Source organism: Sinohyriopsis cumingii, chromosome 17 (genome assembly GCF_028554795.1).
Source record: "Sinohyriopsis cumingii isolate HCF-2022 chromosome 17, ASM2855479v2, whole genome shotgun sequence".
Classification (NCBI taxonomy): domain Eukaryota; kingdom Metazoa; phylum Mollusca; class Bivalvia; order Unionida; family Unionidae; genus Sinohyriopsis; species Sinohyriopsis cumingii.
In genome coordinates this window covers 107,833,825-107,854,747 of record NC_142977.1, presented here as the reverse complement: position 1 = coordinate 107,854,747, position 20,923 = coordinate 107,833,825, and the positions used below count along the sequence as shown (strand labels likewise).

The window sequence follows — 20,923 nt, the reverse complement described above, 5'->3', positions numbered from 1 at the left end:
TTATGAACAGTCATCGTGGAGCTGTAACTGTAACAAGATTTTCAAGACGGCCATATTAGAAGTCATAATAGCACCATTTTCACTGATGACCTACTAGAAAGACATCACAAGTCTTCGAGTTAACACATCATAGCAATTCATTTAGGAATAGTGACAAGATTTTTAAGATGGTCACTGTGGCACCATTTTCATTTAGAACTAAGCAGACAACATATGAAGTCATTTAATACTTTCTTTTTTAAAAAACATGGTAATACAACCATCATAGGAGTAGCAAGAAGATTTTCATCGTGTCCATTTTTGGATTTGAAAGTGGCACTGTTTCATTTAGGACCAACCAGAGATCACATGAGTACCATGGCAACATTACTTTTAATGCAAGAGTAGCTCAAACATTATTTGAAAGATGGCCACTATGGTGGGATGAAATGCGATGTGAAGTAATGATGGCAAGCTCATGCTAATGGTCAGACAAGACTGACCATCCCGTAAGCTCTTATGATCTATGACTAGCAGGGCTAAAAATCAACAATATTAATAATATTTAACAATTTTATTTTAAAAACAAATGATCAACAAGAAAAAACAAGACTATGACGAATGATCTGAAAAGATATTCACAAGAAATGAAGTCATTAAGTATTCTTTTAAATGCATTTCACACTCCAAGGTTTTAAAAAAAAGTTGGACCTCGAAGTAAATTCTGTTGTGTCCAGGATCTTGTCCTTAAGAATTTTCAGCTCCTGGTGTATAGTCTTTCACTGATTGGCAGCAACATACAGATCTTACCGTGTATCTACAAAACCTACTCATCCAAAACGGTAAATGATCAACACAGGTTTTATTATTCTCCAAATCTCCATAATTATGGCTTCTCTCTAAATTTCCTTCACAACATATTTTTGCACTGGATGCTATGTGTTTGATGATGTTCAGCTCTGCACAAGATCTATGATACTTGTAATAAAATACAACAAATTATTTCTTGCAAGACTAGTTCCTATGCAATTATGTGTGGCATTTAAAATACAGAGTATTCAATAGTTCTGTCCTTCTACTCTTCATCCAAATTGCTGGAAATAAAATCTCATCTCAGAAATAATTGTTCCATTCCTTAAGCTCAATTTAAAAGCAACTACCTCATTTGCAACAATTACTGAACAATATTTAACTGAGAGGTCGATTTGGTGTAATTGTCAATAACCAGACTGGTTGGACAGCTTTTCGACACAAATCCTCCCAATGTCGCAATGCAAATGGGAGAGTACTGCAACACTTTTCACGTCCTCTGGACAAGGATTGCCCCTAAAGCTGCAACGCCAAGTGCACCAAGAGTTAACAACCCCCAGCATGGTTTCTGCTCCCTGTCTTTTGTAGGCCGCTTGAAAAATTCCACAAATCCTTTCTGTAAAGAAAAAAATGTTAAAATTTAATGGGTAAATTTTTGCACAAAAGTGGAAAATGATACTACTAAACAGGCATAACATTCTTTTTAGGCTACTGCGCTGCTGTTTTCCCTCTGGCTCCTTCACACACACACGCACACGCCATAATTTATTCATTGTTGAACAATGACGTCAAATGACCTTGTTTACATTCCCATTATAGGGCTGCTCCTATTATAAACAGTCCTGAACTTGACCACCCCACAATTCTTCAAAGAATAATTTTTCAGTACTAAAGAAAAGCTTCAATTATTGGAACAACGCTGTACTGTATACATATCTGCACACAATATGCAATTACTTCACTCCACAGTCTTATTTGTATTATGTTATAAGCATTTACTGTTAACGGTACATTCTAAAAATTATAAATATGTCAGACGTGAAAACCTACCCATCCATTATGTTCTTTTGTCCAAGGATCAACTCTTTTTGAAATGAACTCACATGTCCAATTCACAATGCAGTCGACTTTATATGCCTGGCCTGATACCATACACTGCAGCGCCATGATGCCGCTGAACGCTAGGATGCCGACAACACGACCCCAGTTAAGTTCCTTCCCAATTAACTCCTCGTAAACTTTATATAAGGAATCAGCATTAACGTCAACCTGAGCACAATTGGAACACATATCACTAAACTGTTTCGAAAATCTTTCCTCAAATTCATCGCAAATCCTTCGCACAGTTAACAAAACCTCATTATCTGGAACTGTAATTTTCGGCGAAGTCGACCAGACGAAACCACCTTTCTTCAGCCTATAATTGATATAATCCGAAACGATGCAGTTCACGTTAAGTGTGAAGTCACTCACATCTTCTGCTTTACATTTACCACCCATTTTGATAAAAGTTTAACACCTGAACTTGATTTCTTTTACTTACGTATCTAGATTGCACTATCGTTCGCCTGTATCAGATCAGTATGCTAGTATAACCCTAAAAACATAACATTACCAATCACGTGACCGACGCTTTTTGTTTGATTGGTGAATCCAGCTAAACTGGGGTTATCTAATACCTAGGTATTTACCATAGAATTAACCATACTTTCCAGTACTTTCCGTAAAGTTCTGATTCTCATAACAAGTATTTTCTTATTTGCTAAATATATTCTTGATAAGATACGTCATTGTAAGCGTTATCATTGGATAATAAGCCTGGGGTGAATCCTAAAGAAGAAAAATAGACTATTGAAATTGATTCTGGCTCAATCTCTCTCTCTCTCTCTCTTCCTCTCTCTCTCTCTCCCCTCTCTCTCTCTCTATTGAGATATATATGAGATGGTTACTATATATAACTTAAATAACTTACTATATATGACATCATCGATTTTTAGTCAAAATAAAGGGATTATTTCAAATGTAAAGAATTGGTTTGGTAAATGTAAGAAAGAAAAGCCTATGTCAGGAAGAAAGAAAAAAAAAAAAAACAGAGGCGGGAACATACCAGAATAGGTGGCAAGGTGCATCAGTGGTTAGCCAACCAGATTCGCGACCGAAAGGCACGGGTTCGAATACCACCATCGGATAAGCCCGTCTCCGGCTACATTGATGTGTACTTTCGCAACGCACCAAATAACCTACTTGAGATGTTCCGTAAAGCAAAACTCAAATCGAACATACCCATTAAAAAAATCGCGTACTCTTAATTGATTTCACTTTTAGAGAATGAACCCCACTCCTGCATTCTTTGGCTAACCTGTTTTTTCTCAGTTTTATATACATATATTTTTATTGTTTTCTTTTCCAATCTGAATTACTGACGGATGAGCTTTAAGTGCCCGATTTCAAACATTTTGGTTTTAACGGTAGATCATTATCTTAATTTGCCTATAGACCCAGTGATGAATTTCCAATTATCAATCATTAATAATTATAAAAAAATATTTTTAGAAAAAGAAACAAACGAGAAATATCTACAATATTAGCTGTTTAATCTACAGTTTCTAAATGAATAAAACACGTGATACAGTTTCATCGAAATCCTTGCACTTTATTCTCTCCCTCTGTCTGTCTGTCTGTGCCTCCCGCCGTTAAGTAAAGAAAAAAAAGTGAAAAACTGGAGTGAGAGAGAAAGAAGAATTTAACCTGTCTGAAAGCACCGAAATGGAAATTACACTAAGTGACCTAAAAGAACTGAGGTGCACTTTCCATTGAATTTTCAACAGTGTTTAATGATTCAAATGATACAATGTTGCAAAAGCTTGGGGACAAAGGCTATGACGTAGATTCCTTGTCCAGGATTCGGAACCGGCACAGAATTTAACAGTATGACAGACGGGACGAGACATACCACGGAAACACAATTGTAAAGAGACACGGAGGCTGAAATGGACACTGGAGATATGACAGACCCAACAACCAATACTGATAATTCCAAGACACCGACTGACAATACTTCGGGGGGGGGGGGGGGGCGGCAGTTTCGCCCCTCCCAAATACATAGAATAATTTTAAAATAATTTACTGTTTTTAATAATATCATATTTTAACACCATTTTTTAAATCACAAGTATATGCAACCAAAAGCGGCAACCTGGACAACAGACAAAATGGAGGGAAAAGACGTCCGTGTTTGGTCTATAAATGTTAATGGGGTTAATAAGGAAAAAATATTAAATTTAAGTAAAATAAATTATGACATAATATTTATACAAGAATCACATAATGGATTCACAAAAAAATTAACAACACTTTGTGAAGAAAAAATGAACGGAATTTTAATTTTAAATAACTACACAGGGAGAGATACAAAAGGGGGGGGGTAGCAGTAATAATTAAAAATAAAATAAGATGTAAATGGGAAAGGAAGGAGGAGGGAATTTTCTTTAAAGGGAGACTTTTACACAAAGTAGTTGGAGATATTCATTTAGTTAACATATACTTTCCGACAAATAAATACCAAAAACAACAATTTAAAGAAAAATTGTCCAAATATTTAGAGAAATATACCATGGAAAATCTTATACTTGGGGGTGATTATAATCGGGTGGGGGATTCAATAGATAGGAGAGGTCCTTTAACAGCAAATGATCTTAGATTTAAACCTGAAATGGAATATTTTTTAAAATCTCATAAACTAACAGACATATATAGAAAATTGAATATGCTGAGAAAAGAATTCACGTATGAATATAAAATAGAAGAAGGAAGTAGACTTGGTAAATTTTTGGGAACCAATTTTGATAAAAATATATATAGAGATGCAGGAATTATAGATTTCAAATTTCAAATCAAAACCTGATCTTTTTAGATTTAGAAATAAAACATAAAAATAGATGGGGTAAAGGGGAATGGAAGCTCAACTGTAAAGTTCTAGACGAACCAGAATTCGTCAAAGAAATTAAAGAAGAAATAAAAGAGTTTATAAATAAAGGAAATAGAGACATCATCAATGAATGAGATAATCTAAGGAAAATATTCATTAAAAAAAGCATTAATATATTCAACAATGAGATCATTCAGACTTAAAATGGAAAAACACATAATTATAGACTTACTTAAAACTAATTTAACCGCAGAAAGAGGAAAATTTAAAAAGGAAATTAGGCAAAATATTAGAAGGTGGAAAAAAAGGAAAAGAAATTAAAGTGGGCAAATTTACACAAGTATATAAAAAAGCAAGAGGCTTATATAAAAGAGAAGAGTTAAGGAGGGGGGAGAGATCTTTAGATAGTCTAAAGATAGGGGAGAATGGAAAAATTTCAGACAAAAAGAAATTCTAAATTATATAAAGGAGTATTATAGCGGATTATATCAATCTGAAGTAATAGAAGATGATGTGATAGATGATTATTTAAAGGAAATAGAATGCGAGATGATATCATCAGAACATAAAGACTTATGTGATGATTTCATCTCGACAAATGAAATAACAAGTGTCATTAAAAATTTAGCAACAGGGAAATCGCCAGGTAGAGATGGACTCACCGCAGAATTCTATATTAAATTATGTGGTGAGTTGTCGCCTATACTAGAATGGTTGTACAATAATATATTATTAAAAATGATAAGATGACCAGCAGTATGAGGGAGGGAATAATTATCTTAATATACAAAGGGAAGGGGGATAGGGAAGATCTAAAAAAAATTGGAGGCCCATCTCCCTCCTTAATACAGACTATAAAATTCTAAGTATGATTTTAGCAGAACGGATAAAAAAAGGCATGGATAAAATCATTAATATAAATCAGACATGTGGAGCTAAAGGGCGTGATATTCAAAACAATATTTTAAATATTAAAACAATTATTGATTTTATAAATATTTCTGGTCAAAAAGGTGCTATGGTACTTATTGACCAGGATAAAGCCTTCGACAGATTAGAGCATAACTATATACAAAAGGTTTTTAAAAAATTTGGATTTGGAACTAACTTCAAAAAATGGACCAAAATCCTGTACAACGGAATAACTTCAAGTGTACAGGTAAATGGCGCCAGTACAGGAAAATTTGAAATCCAAAGATCGGTGGGGCAAGGCTGCCCCCTATCTATGCTACTATACGTAATAGCAATAGAAATTCTAAGTATAAAAATACGACTAAATAAACAGATTTGAGGGCATCAAAGTTCCAAATATAAGAGAAGAAGTAAAAATGCTTCAACATGCAGATGATTGCACAAACTTCATTCGGGATTCCCAATTCCTTCAAACACCTTATAAAGGAATTTGACAACTTTGGTAAGGCTTCGGGATCCCGAATAAACCATGAAAAAACAGACATTCTAAAAATAGGAAACTGGAGGGGAAATCACTCTGGGTTACCCCCACAACAAATCAAGGATAGGTCAAAGCTTTAGGAATATACTTTGGCCAAAATGAAGAAAAGGAAAATTATAACCAAATAAAAAGGAAAATAAAGGAAAATGTGAATATCTGGGCGCTTACGCCACTATGTATTATGGAACGGGCCCAAGTGACCAAGACGTACATGTACGTCAACATCAATTATATTACAAAATCTTTAGACTTTAAAAATTATATTTTAAAGATTTTAGACAATCGGATTATAGACTACATATGGGATTTCAAAACTCATTACATAAAAAAGGAAACTATTTATAAAGCAAGTGAAGGGGTGTGTGTGCTAGCAATGTCTAGCCCGCTACTTGTTAAATATACAAACATTATTAATAGATTTAAAAGTTTAAAAACAAACCCTGACATACCGTGGGAGGGTCTTTATATATATTGGTTTGGCCTCTCAATGAGGCATAGAAAGGACATTTACCAAAACAACAACTTAAGTAGAGTGTTAGAAACACCGCGAAAATTTAGAGAAATTAAGCAAATTCTAGTTAAGTATAGGGACAGAAAAGGACCTAGAAAGGAAAATTACTTATACATGGATAAGGGAAGAAATAACCAATAAAATTAAAAGCATGGTAGAAATAGAAAACGTACATGTAAATTGGAAAAGAGCGTGGGGAAACTGGGTCAAATTAGGCTCACTTAAGATAGAAAGCCTCTGCTTCAAATACATGCACAATGCATGGTTGACAGGAGAGGTCGCAGTGAGGCGGCATATGGTCAGAGTACCGCCTATATGCCCACTGTGTAAAAAAAACAATTTTTAGCAAGATTCATACAAAGATATACTGTGAGAACAGGAAGACTAAACGACAAAAAATAATTAAAGAAATTAAAAGTAAAGAAACATACAAGACACAAAACATTCTATATTTAGACGGAAACTTCGACAAACAAGCTTTGTATCAGATTACTAATTACATAATCGACACTATGACAGCATGTGGACAGGTAATCAAAATTGGACGTGACTAAACTGACAAGACTCTCTACTAGGGCTAAGCAATCCCTTTACAAACCTTAAGGATAACAACATGGGTATTAAAGAGGGAAGGACAGGGTTCTATATGGAGCAAGTACGATTGATGATGTCATGGGGCTATACCACAAGGCGCCAAGCGAAGTGAACAGGCCCATGGAAGAGATTGGAAAACACTCCATATATGAATTTTATAACACGTACAAACACACACACTCACACATACAGACAACAGTCTCTAAACTCCAATTATAAGGAACCTACTTCTATCTTAAACCTCACCCTAGAGGAGTAAAAATCTTCTGTAAATTTTGGCAACTAAATAAATAAGAGATAACCTGCTCGAGGTGGGAGAAATACAAATAATTAAACAAAGTACGGACCTCACCTCGAGCACAGTTCTAATCTCATGATATAGAATGCGAGAGCGACACATAATAGCATATACATAAACCACTAAGGTTTTATTTTTATACAAGCACACCGCTGACTCGCCAAAATCCTAAATTTTATAAATCGTCTATTGAGAACAATACTCAGAAGAAAAAGATAAGACAACTGGGTTATAATTTGATAATAATTTGCTGTCCCAACATGGAAACATATATAGCAGTCATACCATATAGCACACACACATAGCACACACGAGACATAGGTGACCCCTAGCAAGGGTCAACTATTAAAACTAGGGAAGGAATTCCGAGCAGGTGATAGAAACCGTTCTCGGAGGAACAACCCTATAGAAACACTCGGACTTCTTAGAAATACCCCAACCAAATATTTCTATAAAATAAAAAAAAATAAAACAAATTCAAAATTCAAAATTCTTTTTATAAAATAACACATACAACACACCTTCATGGGATGCATAAACACATAAACACTTTACTACCTTTGGCTAGGTTGGGGGATCTGTCTGGTGCCCCCCCCCCCAAGTACTTTACTCTGACATGTATGCATATATATTTGTTTAAAAAATAGAAAATAAAACGAAGAAAAGTTCTTAAACAGACCAGTTAACCCTGCTTAAATACCTAAAGGTATCTGTGTGTATATTTGTGTGTATATGTGTTGGTCAGCCACAGTACGTCCTTTGACATCCATGGATTGATCTCTCTCTCTCTCTCTCTCTCTGATGGTAAAGGAAACAGTCTAAGAGCCTAACCATTTAATTTAATTTGGGGTGGGGTGGATTTTGGTCAGTCATGGTATGTATTTTGATTTCGAAGGATTCATCTCTCTCTCTCTCTCTCTCTCTCTCTCTCTCTCTGGATATATGATGGCAAAGGCAATAAAAAATTTTTTGTTGGGGGGGCTGGGTATAACATTTGAAGCAGCATATTCTTGTTTGCTTTTACCGCAAGGTAATTTTTTTTTTCCAACTATTATAACCGCTTCGGAGGCATAGTGGTTAGAGCGTCCGCCTCCAGTGATGGAGGTTTGCGGGTTCGACCATCGATCGAGTCCTACGAAAGACTTTTTTTTAAAAATGGGGTAGGGGGAACTTGTATCCCGCCTCACGCGGTACTCAGCATTTAGATGTTAGTGCTAGGACTGGTCGGCTAGCTGTCAGAATAATGTGACCGCGTGGGACATGTCTGGTGCATGATACCGAAGTGCTAAACATCACAACGCCACGCTGCAGAAATCTTAGCAATGTCACTAAAATTGTTAAAATTACGTTAAAAATCTTAAACACACTCTACTAGTATAATACTTTTTTGTTGTTGCTTTAAATCAGAGCAATAATGTTTTTTTCAAGCTACTTGACAGCTGAAATTTTTTTGTTAAAACGATCCTAGAACCCATCCCACCCCATCGAAAATTAAAGTGAGATGGGTTGGATTACCTCGTGTATTAATTTCGATTATCGTATTCATCACTCGGTTCGATGTATGCGCCAGGGTTCGACTGATAACGGTGCACGCATCTGTAAAATATTTTGTACATGGCGGCACATTTTACTGGGAGGAAAAATTCCTGTGGTGGAAAAAAAATCCAAACGCTGATCTGAATAACAATATGTAGCGAACACACCACTAATAAGCAGTTGTCGAAAGTAAGATTCATGATTCGCGCCCCTTCTCTTCCTGTCGTACCTCACCTCTTTTATATCGCGCGGGGGCGGCACAACCGAATGGGCTGAGGGATTTTTACTTTCCTTACGTAAATCAGCTTTTAATGACATTAGGCATCTGGTTGTATATCAAAGAGACAGAATATATATATATATATATATATATATATATATATATATATATATATATATATATATATATATATATATATATATATATAATACAAATCATATGGCGAATAACAATCCTTTCAGGTGCACTGGATCCAGCAAGGGATCACGCGTCAGGGATTGATTAAGATAAATGCAATAAATTAACAAGGTACAGTGCGAAACTAGTATCTAACTAGCCCTGGCGCTTTCGACACTTTAATGTCTTTTTCAAAGGCAAATACAAAACATAGACAAGACAAACGAATAAAACAGAAAAACGGTTATTTTTGCAAAACTTTACATGGCTGTTTTAAGAGGAAATAAACCTTTAAATTTATCATGTTTCAACTAGTTTATTTCAACTTGTTGCTGATACTGTAAAATAGTTGTATTGACCTAGAAATCAATGAGCCATACCGACATCTGTTATTTTATAAAAATGTACGTAAGAGCAAATTATATCCCGGATATTTCATTGTTATAGTAGTCATAGGCTATTAAGCAAATTTAGAGAATTATTTAAAAGAAAAATGTGTTGGCTGCAAAAGATAATTTTATTTGTGTATGGCTGTATTTTTCTTCTTTTTTCTTCTTCTAGTCTTCTTGGTTTAAGCCGCTTGGTTTCAATGTTCTAAGGCGGTGTATCCAGTAAGATTCCTCTTCTTTCCCGGTATGGGAACTCCAGTATGGGTTGTGAGCAATTGCAATAAGTGTTATATCACTGAAAGTGTGGCCAGGGGAGGTGAAGTGTTCTGCGACCGGGCTTCTGTACAGCTTCTTTGTCATCCAATCAGATCTATGAAGGTTGATCCTTTTTATGTAGTTTTCAGTTTCTCCGACATAATAAAGGCAACAGATCTGACATGTATGAGATAAATGACATTCTCTGTTTTGCCCGTTTTGGTTGGACCATGTATGTTTAGTTTTTCTCTAGTCACTGTGCTAGAAAATGTTCTGGTCTCTATCATATGTTGACAGGTTTTGCACCTTTTATCACCACAGAGGCCAGATTGACTAGGATATATATATATATATATATATATATATATATATATATATATATATATATATATATATATATATATATATATAGAGAGAGAGAGAGAGAGAGAGAGAGAGAGAGAGACTGCACAAGACTTGTTTTCACTAAATTAAAATTTATTAAATAATAAAATCTCTCTCTCTCTCTCTCTCTCTCATAAGTAAAGGAAAAAGACAACGTGTAAATTTGGGGATAAGAAAAGAATGTCAGCTGTATGAAAATTTTCGATGTGCACCAAGTAACCTTCAGGAACCCTAATTATATGTGAATCTTGGTTGCATGATAACACGAGGCCCTGATTGGCTACATTAACAATTAAGGGTGTTTTTCCATGCGAATTTTCGTGTTTTATGTATGTATTACCCAGCAAAATTCGTCAGTCTAAGATCTAAGACGAAATCTTAGCTCCGAGACGAATAGCGAGTATTTGATCGTTAAAAGGTCAATGGGACGTGTACATGATGATTCAATAAAAGAGGGAAAGAGACTAAGGGAAACTAGGTTCCATGTCCACGTCAGAATATGAGAACGTTGGATAGAAAGATTCTACGTTGAATAGAAAGGATCCCTGGCGGATTAAAGAATCCACGCCCGAAAGAAAACTGAAGACCATAGGGAACAGAGTGTTGATGTACAAGTCGACTCCAACCGACAAACTAGTGACCAGCAACCAGATCAGGTTATGAAGTTATGCTGGACAAAAGTTCCTAACGCTCACTCGATTTTATGGTGCAGTGTGTCATATGTGTGTAAACGGATCTGCTAATTGCAGTTTTAATAACTTTTGGTAACTATTTTCGAATAGAAGTGCATCCCTCAAATGTCTTGTACAATTTTTTTTTTTTTTTTGATCTAATTAATTAAATGTTTTATTTTGTATGCGCGCCACGAGTTCTTCCATCATATATCTCTGTTCATATCTCCATTTATTCCATCCATTAATGTTATATTTGATTGATCACTCGATCCGGGTTATAATACCGAGGTCGATTGTCCTCAAGATAATGATAACCAACCTCACCAACCCATAACACTTAGCCAAGCACAAAGTGCTACGTCTGTGCGGGCTGCACCTACAGGATCACTGATGCCGGCGGTCAGTCTGGACGAGAAACACCTGCCCTTTTGCACCATTCTGCGGTACCTAATTGTACCGGACGAGCGGTAGAAGGACCATGTCGTGCCACCAACCCTGTGTGGTCATCAAAGGTCTACAGGCTAGAGCGTGCGGATGCTAAGACCGGCCTCCTGAACTTTAAACACTAAAATGTCGGATGTCTTTTAGATCTTGAACCCACAGTATTTTGCTTTTGTTTTGCTGCTGCTGAGGCGGAGCACCTCGTCGACTCTGAGCGATTCTGCTTGGGTTACAATGTAAGCAATAGTCTTGTCCTTCTGAATCTTACCAACAGGTTTCTTTTATATAACTTTTCGGATTTCCTGCTCAGTCGGCTTTACCTTTAAACTCATGCTGAAACATCTACTCGACATATCAATCTATTTCCGCTATCCTAAGTGAAGATCTCACGACAACCGCTTAAGGGTCATGTTCTGGTGACCTTTGAATTAGCCAATGGAAATGCAGCTTTCAAAAGTTTCAAAGTGAATCAAATGGTTGGGTACACATGTATGCTCTTCATCCACAGTGATCTGTCTCCAAACGCGAAGTTAAAAGACTTAATTTGATTGGTTGATAAAATTAACGATTATGGTAATAACATGACCCCTAAACGGTCGTCGTCAGATCTTCACGTAGGACAGCGGAGATCTGATTTTAATCAGATTGCTCCGCACTGAACACTGCCAGATACGCGAGATTGTACCATTTAATGCAGGTCTCGACAACTCGTAAGTTTCCTGGGTTTCTTTTATGGTAATCCCATGAAAGCTGTGCACAATGATAGTATAAGAAAGGGGCCAGTCGGAACCCGGTATGGCCTACATAGCGACTGCAGTGATCACATCCACGTGGTGGGTCTGTTCCAGAGTCTACCGTGCCGAAATGCTAGGCGTCGAGCGTGACCGCGAGTGTGTGGGCTTCCAGCCATTTAGCTTTCTTGCTGCGCTAACTGAGGAGGATTCACTTAAGTCTTCAATCGCCAGCTCCTCAGGATTATCTGCTTAAGTGATGCAAACTTTAATAATCTCCTCGTGCTTTTCTTGGTTTATAAACGAAATCACCTGCCAACACAAAGCGCCTCAAAACCTTGAGGTCAAGTATTTGGTCACCTCCACCATCCAAAACCCACACTGCATTTGGCTTAGTCGCTGTAACCTGCTGCATGGACTCCCAGTTATCGCCCTTGTAGAACTTTATCCTGAACACTTCGCAATGTGGAGGCCTTGTAGACAATGAGTTCCACTGCTAGCCACCCTAACGCGATGTATTCACCGCTACTGTAGATGTCGCCACCAGCGATGCCCCTTAGGAAGATCGCCTGCTTGGCTATATGGTTGATGTTTTACTCCTGTTTTGTCGACGCACCTTTTTCATTATTCCACGTTCCAGCGGCGGGCCTTTGTCAGGCCATTTCATCTGGTGGCATTTTCAGAGTGTACCATCATCCACTGTAGCAACACAGTTGAGGGGCTGAGATGGGTCATATTGTTCGAGATTTGTTTTCGCACTTAATAAAAGCCGTACATAACTGTTGCCATCGGGTGGGTGTTTCCGAAGCAAGGCTTGTCAATGACAATAAGGAGCCTGTTGTTGTTGTTGGCATCCATTAGTCTCGAGAGACGATGGAACTGCGCCCATGAGAGATGTCCCGGTTGGTGGCTGTGCAGCGTCTGCTGTGGCTAAGTAGTCCAATGCGGGAGTGGCAGTCCCTGCTGCACTTACTGCACTTGAAGGTTGTGTCAGGTGTTGGATGAAGTTGCTTCTTCTTCCTCTGCGATCGTCTTTCATCAGCTAGCAAGCGTTGCTTGTCCTCTCCGGCTTTCAGACCAGTGATCAGAGCATGTCGACAGCTTGATCTGTCTAGAACGAGCTCTTCCCAGGTGTTGACATCGATATCAAGGGCTTTCATGTCATGCTTACAGACATGCTTGAAGCGGAGATGTGGCCGTCCGATCGACCTTTTGCCAGAGGCGAGTTCCGAATAAAGAATGTCTTTGGGGATCCGTCCGTCAACCATCCGACGTACATGGCCCAGCCATCTGATGCGGCGTTGGCGGAGGAGTGTGATCATGGTGGGAATCTTGGCACGCTCGAGCACCTCGTTGTTTGTAACTCGATCGCTCCAGGTGATCCCGAATATGCGTCGGAGGCATCTCATGTGAAAGGCGCTCAGTCTTTTCTCTTGTGAGGCGTACAGAGTCCAGGTTTCACTGGCATACATGAGAGTGCTTAGCACGCATGCACGGTACACGGTGATCTTAGTGTTCATGGTCAGCATGCTGTTGGTCCACACTCTCTGCGACAACCTGGAGAGAGTTGTTGATGCCTTTCCGATTTGCTTGTTGAGCTCAGCATCGAACGAGAGGTTGTTGGTGATGGTAGAGCCGAGGCACAAGAACTGACTCACCACCTCAAGTTCGTAGTTGTTGATGATGATGCTTGGGGGGTCCGCGTCCTGAACCATCACGTTTGTTTTCTTTAGGCTTATGGTTAACCCGAACTCATCGCATGCTTTAGCAAAGCGGGCCATCAGGCGCTAAAGCTCAGTTTCTGTGTGGGTGGCTAGAGCAGCATCGTCTGCGAAGAGCATGTCTCTGATGGTTACTTCACGCACTTTGCTCTTTGCCTTCAGTCGTGCCAGGTTGAAGTGTCTGCCGTCTGATCGTATGTGCAGGTAAATCCGTTCTGTGGACGTCCCAAAGGCATGCTTAAGCAGGACTGCGAAGAAGATGCCGAAGAGCGTGGGGGCAAGGACACAGCCCTGTTTAACTCCACTGCGGATGTCAAAGGGGTCGGATGTTGAGCCATCGTACTGCACTGTGCCTTTCATGCCATCGTGGAAGGACTGGACTGGATCATGCTTAGCAGCTTTGGAGGGCAACCAATTTTCGCCAGGATTGTGAAGAGTCCGTCTCTGCTGACCAGATCGAATGCCTTGGTGAGGTCTATAAAGGCCAGGAAGAGGGGTCTGTGTTGTTCTCCGCATTTTTCCTGCACTTGCCTGACAGAGAAGATCATGTCGATTGTGGACCTCTCTGCGCGGAACCCGCACTGCGACTCTGGGTAAACTCTGTCAGCAAGCCTCTGCAGTCTGTTCAGGATGACGCGTGCGAAAACTTTGCCCACGATGCTGAGAAGTGATATGCCCCTGTAGTTGTTGCAGTCGCTTCTGTCGCCCTTGTTCTTGTACAGGGTTATGATGTTAGCATCTCTTATGTCCTGAGGCACTGCACCCTCGTCCCAGCACTGGCAGAGGAGGTCGTGCAGGTGTGTGAGCAGCACGCTACATCCACAATTGATGAGTTCTACTGTGATGCCATCCTTCCCTGGGGCTTTACCTAGGGACAGTTTCTCTAAGGCCTTCTTTAGTTCGTCTACAGTAGGTTTCTCATCCAGTTCGGCCATGAGAGGGAGGTTTTCAATGGCGTTGAGGGCATCATTGGTCACGTGGTTCTCTTTGGAGTACAGTTCGGAGTAGTATTCCACCCAACGCTCCATCTGCTTGCGCTTGTTGTGGATGGTATCGCCTGTGGCAGACTTCAGTGGTGCTGTCAGTTTCTTCGTGGGACCCATTGCTTTCTTTATGCCATCGTACATGCCTCTGATGTTTCCAATATCTGCTGCTGACTGGATACTCTGACAGAGCTGAAGCCAGTATTCATTGGCACACTGCCGTGCTAATCTCTGCACTTTGCTTCTGGTAGACCTGTATGCCTGTAGTGTCTTCTGACAGGGGGATCGCTTGTATTGCAGGTGAGCACTGCGACGCTCTTCTATGGCTGGCATGAGTGTGGCAGAGTTAGCCTCAAACCAGTCTTTGTTCTTTGATTGCTTCTTACCAAAGATCCGTGTGGCTGTGCTGTATACAGTCTCTTTGATGTGATCCCATCTTTCTTTGGCACTGCCGTTGGGTGGTTCTGAATCAAACGTCTTGGAAAGAGCATAGGTGAATTCCTCAGCCTTGTCTGGATATGATGTCTTGCTCACATCAATGCGTGGTTGACCCTCTTGCCTAGAGCGGTGGATCTTCTTTGGCTGAAGCTTCATTTTGCAGCACACCAGCGAGTGGTCGGTGTCGCAGTCAGCACTGTGGAAGGTACGGGTAAGAAGCATACCCTTCATGGCTGACCGTCTTGTAATGATCAAGTCCAGCTGGTGCCAGTGTTTAGACCGGGGATGCCTCCAAGACACTTTGTGCTGTGGCTTTGTCTGAAAGAATGAATTGGTGATGCTGAGTTCGTGGTACGAGCACATCTCTAGAAGGCGCTGCCCATTCTCATTCATCTTCCCAATACCAAACTTGCCAAGACAGGAGGGCCAAGAGTCATGATCGGCACCCACCCTAGCATTGAAGTCGCGCATTAAAATAAAGTTCTCCTTCTTGGGAAGTTTGTTGATGAGCGAGTTTAACTCATCATTAAACTCATCCTTGGTATCTGTGGAGGATCTTAGTGTGGGAGCGTAAACGCTGATCAGGTTGATAGGCCCGTTTGAGGTGTGGAGGCGGAGGGATAGCAGTCTTCCATTTCCTTGTTGGCAGGGTTCTATCATCCCCAGCAGAGTGTTCCTGACAGCGAATCCAACACCAACTCTCTGGCTTCATCTGCACTCTTTCCTTGCCAGAAGAATGTGTAGTTCTTTTCTCTGAGGGACCCAGAATCTGGTAGTCGTGTCTCCTGTAGTGAGGCGATGTCGACCTGGAGCCTTGCAAGTTCGTCATTGATGACTGAAGTCTTACGAACATCACTGATTGTCTGGAGATCATCTGAAAGCCCAGTCAGCATGGTCCGGACATTCGAGGTACCTAGCTTGAGGATTGAAGTCTTCTTTTTTATTTTTATTTTGTTATTTCTTGGTGCAGTACTTGCAGTCTGCTTGTCAGGTACTCGCGTACCTTAAGCCTTACGCACCCAGCAAGGCAGGCGAACTGAGGCGGGACGGCACCTTATTGGCTGGGGGCTGCCCAGTTTGAGGCGAGCGGTAGCTGTCCAGTGAAACAAGTTGGTCTCTCCCACTGTCAGAAGCAACCTCTGGCGTCTGGCTCTACGCCAATCGAGCAGTGATTTATAACCGGTAAACTGCTGATTCCCGTGTTGTGTCGACGCAATGGAGCGAAGCTGGAGTGTCCTCTCCAGGGCGCAAGCCTGGGCAGGGTGATATGGAGAATCAGCTGTTGCCCATGCAGATGATCCCCCCTCTCCACGCAGCTGATGGATCCAAGGGAAGGACAAACCGATACGTCATGGCACCAGCTGCGTCGCAGGAGTTGCCGAGATGACACTGAAATCAATGCCAAGTCGCCTTAGGGACTCCGTCTCCAGATTTTCTGTTGGGATTTACTCCCTTAGCCTTTCCCTCGAGAGGGTATAATCGCAAGGCAGCGAAGGTTTGAAATCGGAGTTTACCTTCTCCTAGATTGGCGACCACCCAAGGTTAACGAGCCCCATCTGCCCGAAGCATCTGGTTTTGAGGCGACAGAAGCTCGCCTGTCATCCCTTCTCCAGTCAGTTTAAACAGGTTCCGCCACTCGTGAAGGCCTGGAGCTGGATTTGGATTTCAGAGGCTCTATCAGACGCAAGCCATTGGGAGATTTCCAAGGGAAGTGGGTGCTTATCTCCCACATCCACCCCCGGCGATGACAACCCTTGAAACCCATGGAGCCTACGCCTTCTTTTATGCACAATTGTAACGATTTCCCTACACTTACGCTTTTCCGTACTCGGTAGAAATTATCGACCACGGTCCACTTATCCTGGCCACTGCCTTGGATTAGAAACTATGCGCTCATTAATTATTTTTTACCCAGGGAAAGGGGTAGAAGAGTAGCTTTTGCGCGCTCGGCGTCCATTTTGCTGCCCAGGATTAGGAGTCCGCCTCGTTTTTTGTACCCTTGCAGGAGGTTAACGTTTCCGATTTCAGGCGGATCATCCTCTTCCATATAAAACGTAACAAACAGATACGTAGCAATGTCTACATCAAATTTATGCGAAAGCTGAGGTACCAACCCATGTCCAACTTAATGTCGACTAGTCGTAGAAACTCAGAATTAGCCATTTTTCTTTTCCATGCGAACCCGAGCTCGCACCTTTCACTTCCGCAGCGCACCTCGCATTCACTCCCATCCTGCACCCTGTAAAGCAGGGGCACACAACCCCCAGCCTGCGGTCCTGATCCTGCCCGCGAACGTGTTGTGTCCTGGCCCTCAGGGCAAATTCAAACAACACAAAAATCTGGCCCGTGAACAGTAATTATAGTAAAGAAATTAGAAATCCATTGGGCTACTAACAAATGTGCGACCTATATCAACCTGACAGAGCTTAAGTCTAATTCATTTATTAACGTTAATCTCGTTTACCAAGTCGCTGCTGTAAAGAACATGTAGTATTGTGTTTGCGGCCCTCCAATGGTATTAGAAAATGCAATCTGGCCCTTGGCCGAAAAAGGTTGTGCACCCCTGCTGTAAAGGCTAAAGTTCACCATCCTCTGCGCAGGCGCTGCGCATGTACTTGGCAGTACATCCTAATGCAGCATTTTCCACAACTTTCAATGCTTTCAAGCACATATGTTGGTACCTACAGCCATTGCGATATATCTTAGCACTATACGTCTTCAAATTACAGTTTATGGTATTGAAAACAGCACTTTATTGGTTTTCATTCGTGAACCCACCATTATTACTGGCCGCCCACGTGAGGTCGGAACCAGGATTTTAATTTTGGATTTGGATTTTTTTTTAACGTAGCTTTAACAATTTTTCAGTCATATCGCTACGATGTCTGCAATGTGGCAGTTTATAGTGATGTCTAGCACTGGGGCATCATGCCGCAGACATGTAGCATGATGTCCCACCCAGTCACATTATCCTGACACCAGGCCGACCAGTCCTAACTTTAACCTCTTAATGCTGAACGCCAAGCGAGGCAGCTGTTAGTACCATTTTTTAAGTCTCTGGTATGACTCGGCCAGGGATCGAACCCACGACCTCCCGCATCCGAGGCGGACGCTCTAACCACTAGGCCACCGGAGCGGATTTTAATAGTTTAGTGAACGACATATGATCACACAATACAACACCCCCACACACCCACACCCACGTGCTTAAGCAGGTGGATGTAAGTATAAACTCAGTATAAATTTTTGCTACCATTATGATTTATATACATCTGCAGAACTACGATTAAAACCCGTTCCATTTTTTATCGTCTAGCACTTCTCAATATATATGTCTACCTATCCATTACGTATATGTATGTGTGTTTGTCTGTCTTTCTACACGGATAAATAGCCTTTTTGTATCAGTTCGTTATTCTATTAAGATATTCTTTCATTCATTTCTCTATATAATTTGTTTATATAATTTGTTTACTGTTTGCTGTTTGTTAACTTTAATAAATGTAATTGCATATTTTTCATTGACTACAGTTGTCTACTGACCATCCTCCTTAATTTCTTAATTATTTAAAACCGTTTTCTTTTTTCTCTTTTCTCTCCTCCTTTTTAACTGATCCTTCTCATTTCTTATTCTTCCAAGAGGCACCGAGCCGTATGGTCGAGGAAGTATAACTTCAATATTCCATAAAGGCCGTTTTTAGCGGATATCTACTGGATTATAATCCATTCTGTCCAATGAAAACAGGTGTTCATAATTTACGATGGTAACTGGAATGTCTGAACTAACACTGGGACATTATCTGGTGTCTCAAAACACGCCAACACAAGAGATTTGTTTAGAAGTATAGACAGTCCTAGACTTTATTTCGGTAAGACCAAAAGCGTTCTGCAAAAACACGAAAAGATCTCATCACGTATTAACTACCACCCATTACTTTATAATTTGTCCCTGAAATAGAGCTGTTTTATTGATGTAAGTTCTAAGTTTGAGTATCTGCCAATTAAACATTTGTACAATTTTTGTTCCCTTTAACTCGTTATTTCTGACTTCATGCAAGAATTAGACCTCTTTTACAATTCCTCTCCCGGCTTTCTAGCGCTGACGGATTTACCTCCCTTACACAATTCTAGCGCTAACGGCATATCTCGTATGCGTTGTTACTTGATATACATGTCTGAAATGCTTAAGGGACCAAAGGTTGATGGTTAACCTTTAACGGCACTTTCAAAACATCAGACACTACATCATGCAGATGAAATGGGAGCTAAGTGCATTTCACAAGGACACAAGTAAACAACTGGGCCTGGCTTGCGTGCGTATCGTGGGTATCAAACCCGCAAACCTTGGATTACAAGTCTGAAGCTCTAACCGCTAAACTATAACATATCCCTGGAATGAGAATAAGTATTATTAATTAAATTCATTTATAAAGCACCAACCTGGATTTTGTATTCAGACATGTATGGACAAGTTTACATCGCACGCAAGCAACGTGCACTGGTGAAAAAAATGAAGTGAAATACTTGATATGATATTTACCAAAGTTACCAAAATGCTCGTATGACACATAGGTTAGTTAATAATCCAATATACAAGACAACTACATGCAGGCAGGATGCTGAAAACCCACAGGTACCACCATGTCGGCCAATTCTGCGCGTCGGGTAATTCTGCGCAACGATACGTGATTTCTGTAAACATTGGATCACGTGTTATTTTTGGTCAAAACCACATTGTATCAAGAAAGAATATATCGTACTGTAATTCAGAAAAGTGATATCCATAAAAAGTACAAAAATATCCCACATTTCGTCTCGAAGTGCATATGAAAATGTGATTTCTAAATGTCGACATGAAGACCCACTCCATGACCTTCTTGAACATGTAACCCAGAAAATATTATTTATTATGCATATTTTAGAATCATACAAATAAATACATTGTATAAAAGATGGAAATGTATACCTTAAAAAGTCCGCATCTTAATACAATTTTCCAATTTTGCAAGAAGTTTGTTCCAAACATACAAAATCGTCTGCTACCCAACGTGTCAACTTGCCGCTCGAACGAGATTCTCAAGAAATTCCACGGCGTATAGTCTGTTTCTAAATTCTTTAGTAATTTTGCCCCATAAACAAGACGCTGTAAACACATTACATCATATTCATTGTTGTTTCTCTTCCACATAATAGCTTATTGTTTTATAAAACGTCGTACGATTTACTGGTTGTTTTTACAAGATTGGTTTCGTTTGCTTAATATCTCTTGCCATTTATTGGCATTGTTACGTTGAATTTTGTAAAACTAGCTATAAACCTGACCTAATTACTCGACTGAACTGCTGGCAGAAACAGTCCAAAATAATATATTTCATTTCTCTAGTCCGAAGGATAAATATTA

General features: G+C 40.0%; 1 protein-coding gene across 1 annotated transcript; it reads right to left on the bottom strand.

Moving 5' to 3' along the window:
- Positions 1-538: 538 nt before the first annotated feature.
- Positions 539-2,400, bottom strand: LOC149779637 (apoptosis regulator Bcl-2-like). The gene is made up of 2 exons (XM_089940435.1): positions 1,840-2,400; positions 539-1,405 (listed from the first exon to the last, which is right to left on the bottom strand). Exons 1-2 carry the CDS (start codon positions 2,287-2,289, stop codon positions 1,280-1,282), a joined length of 576 nt encoding a protein of 191 aa, XP_089796561.1. The 5' UTR covers positions 2,290-2,400; the 3' UTR covers positions 539-1,279.
- Positions 2,401-20,923: the final 18,523 nt, after the last annotated feature.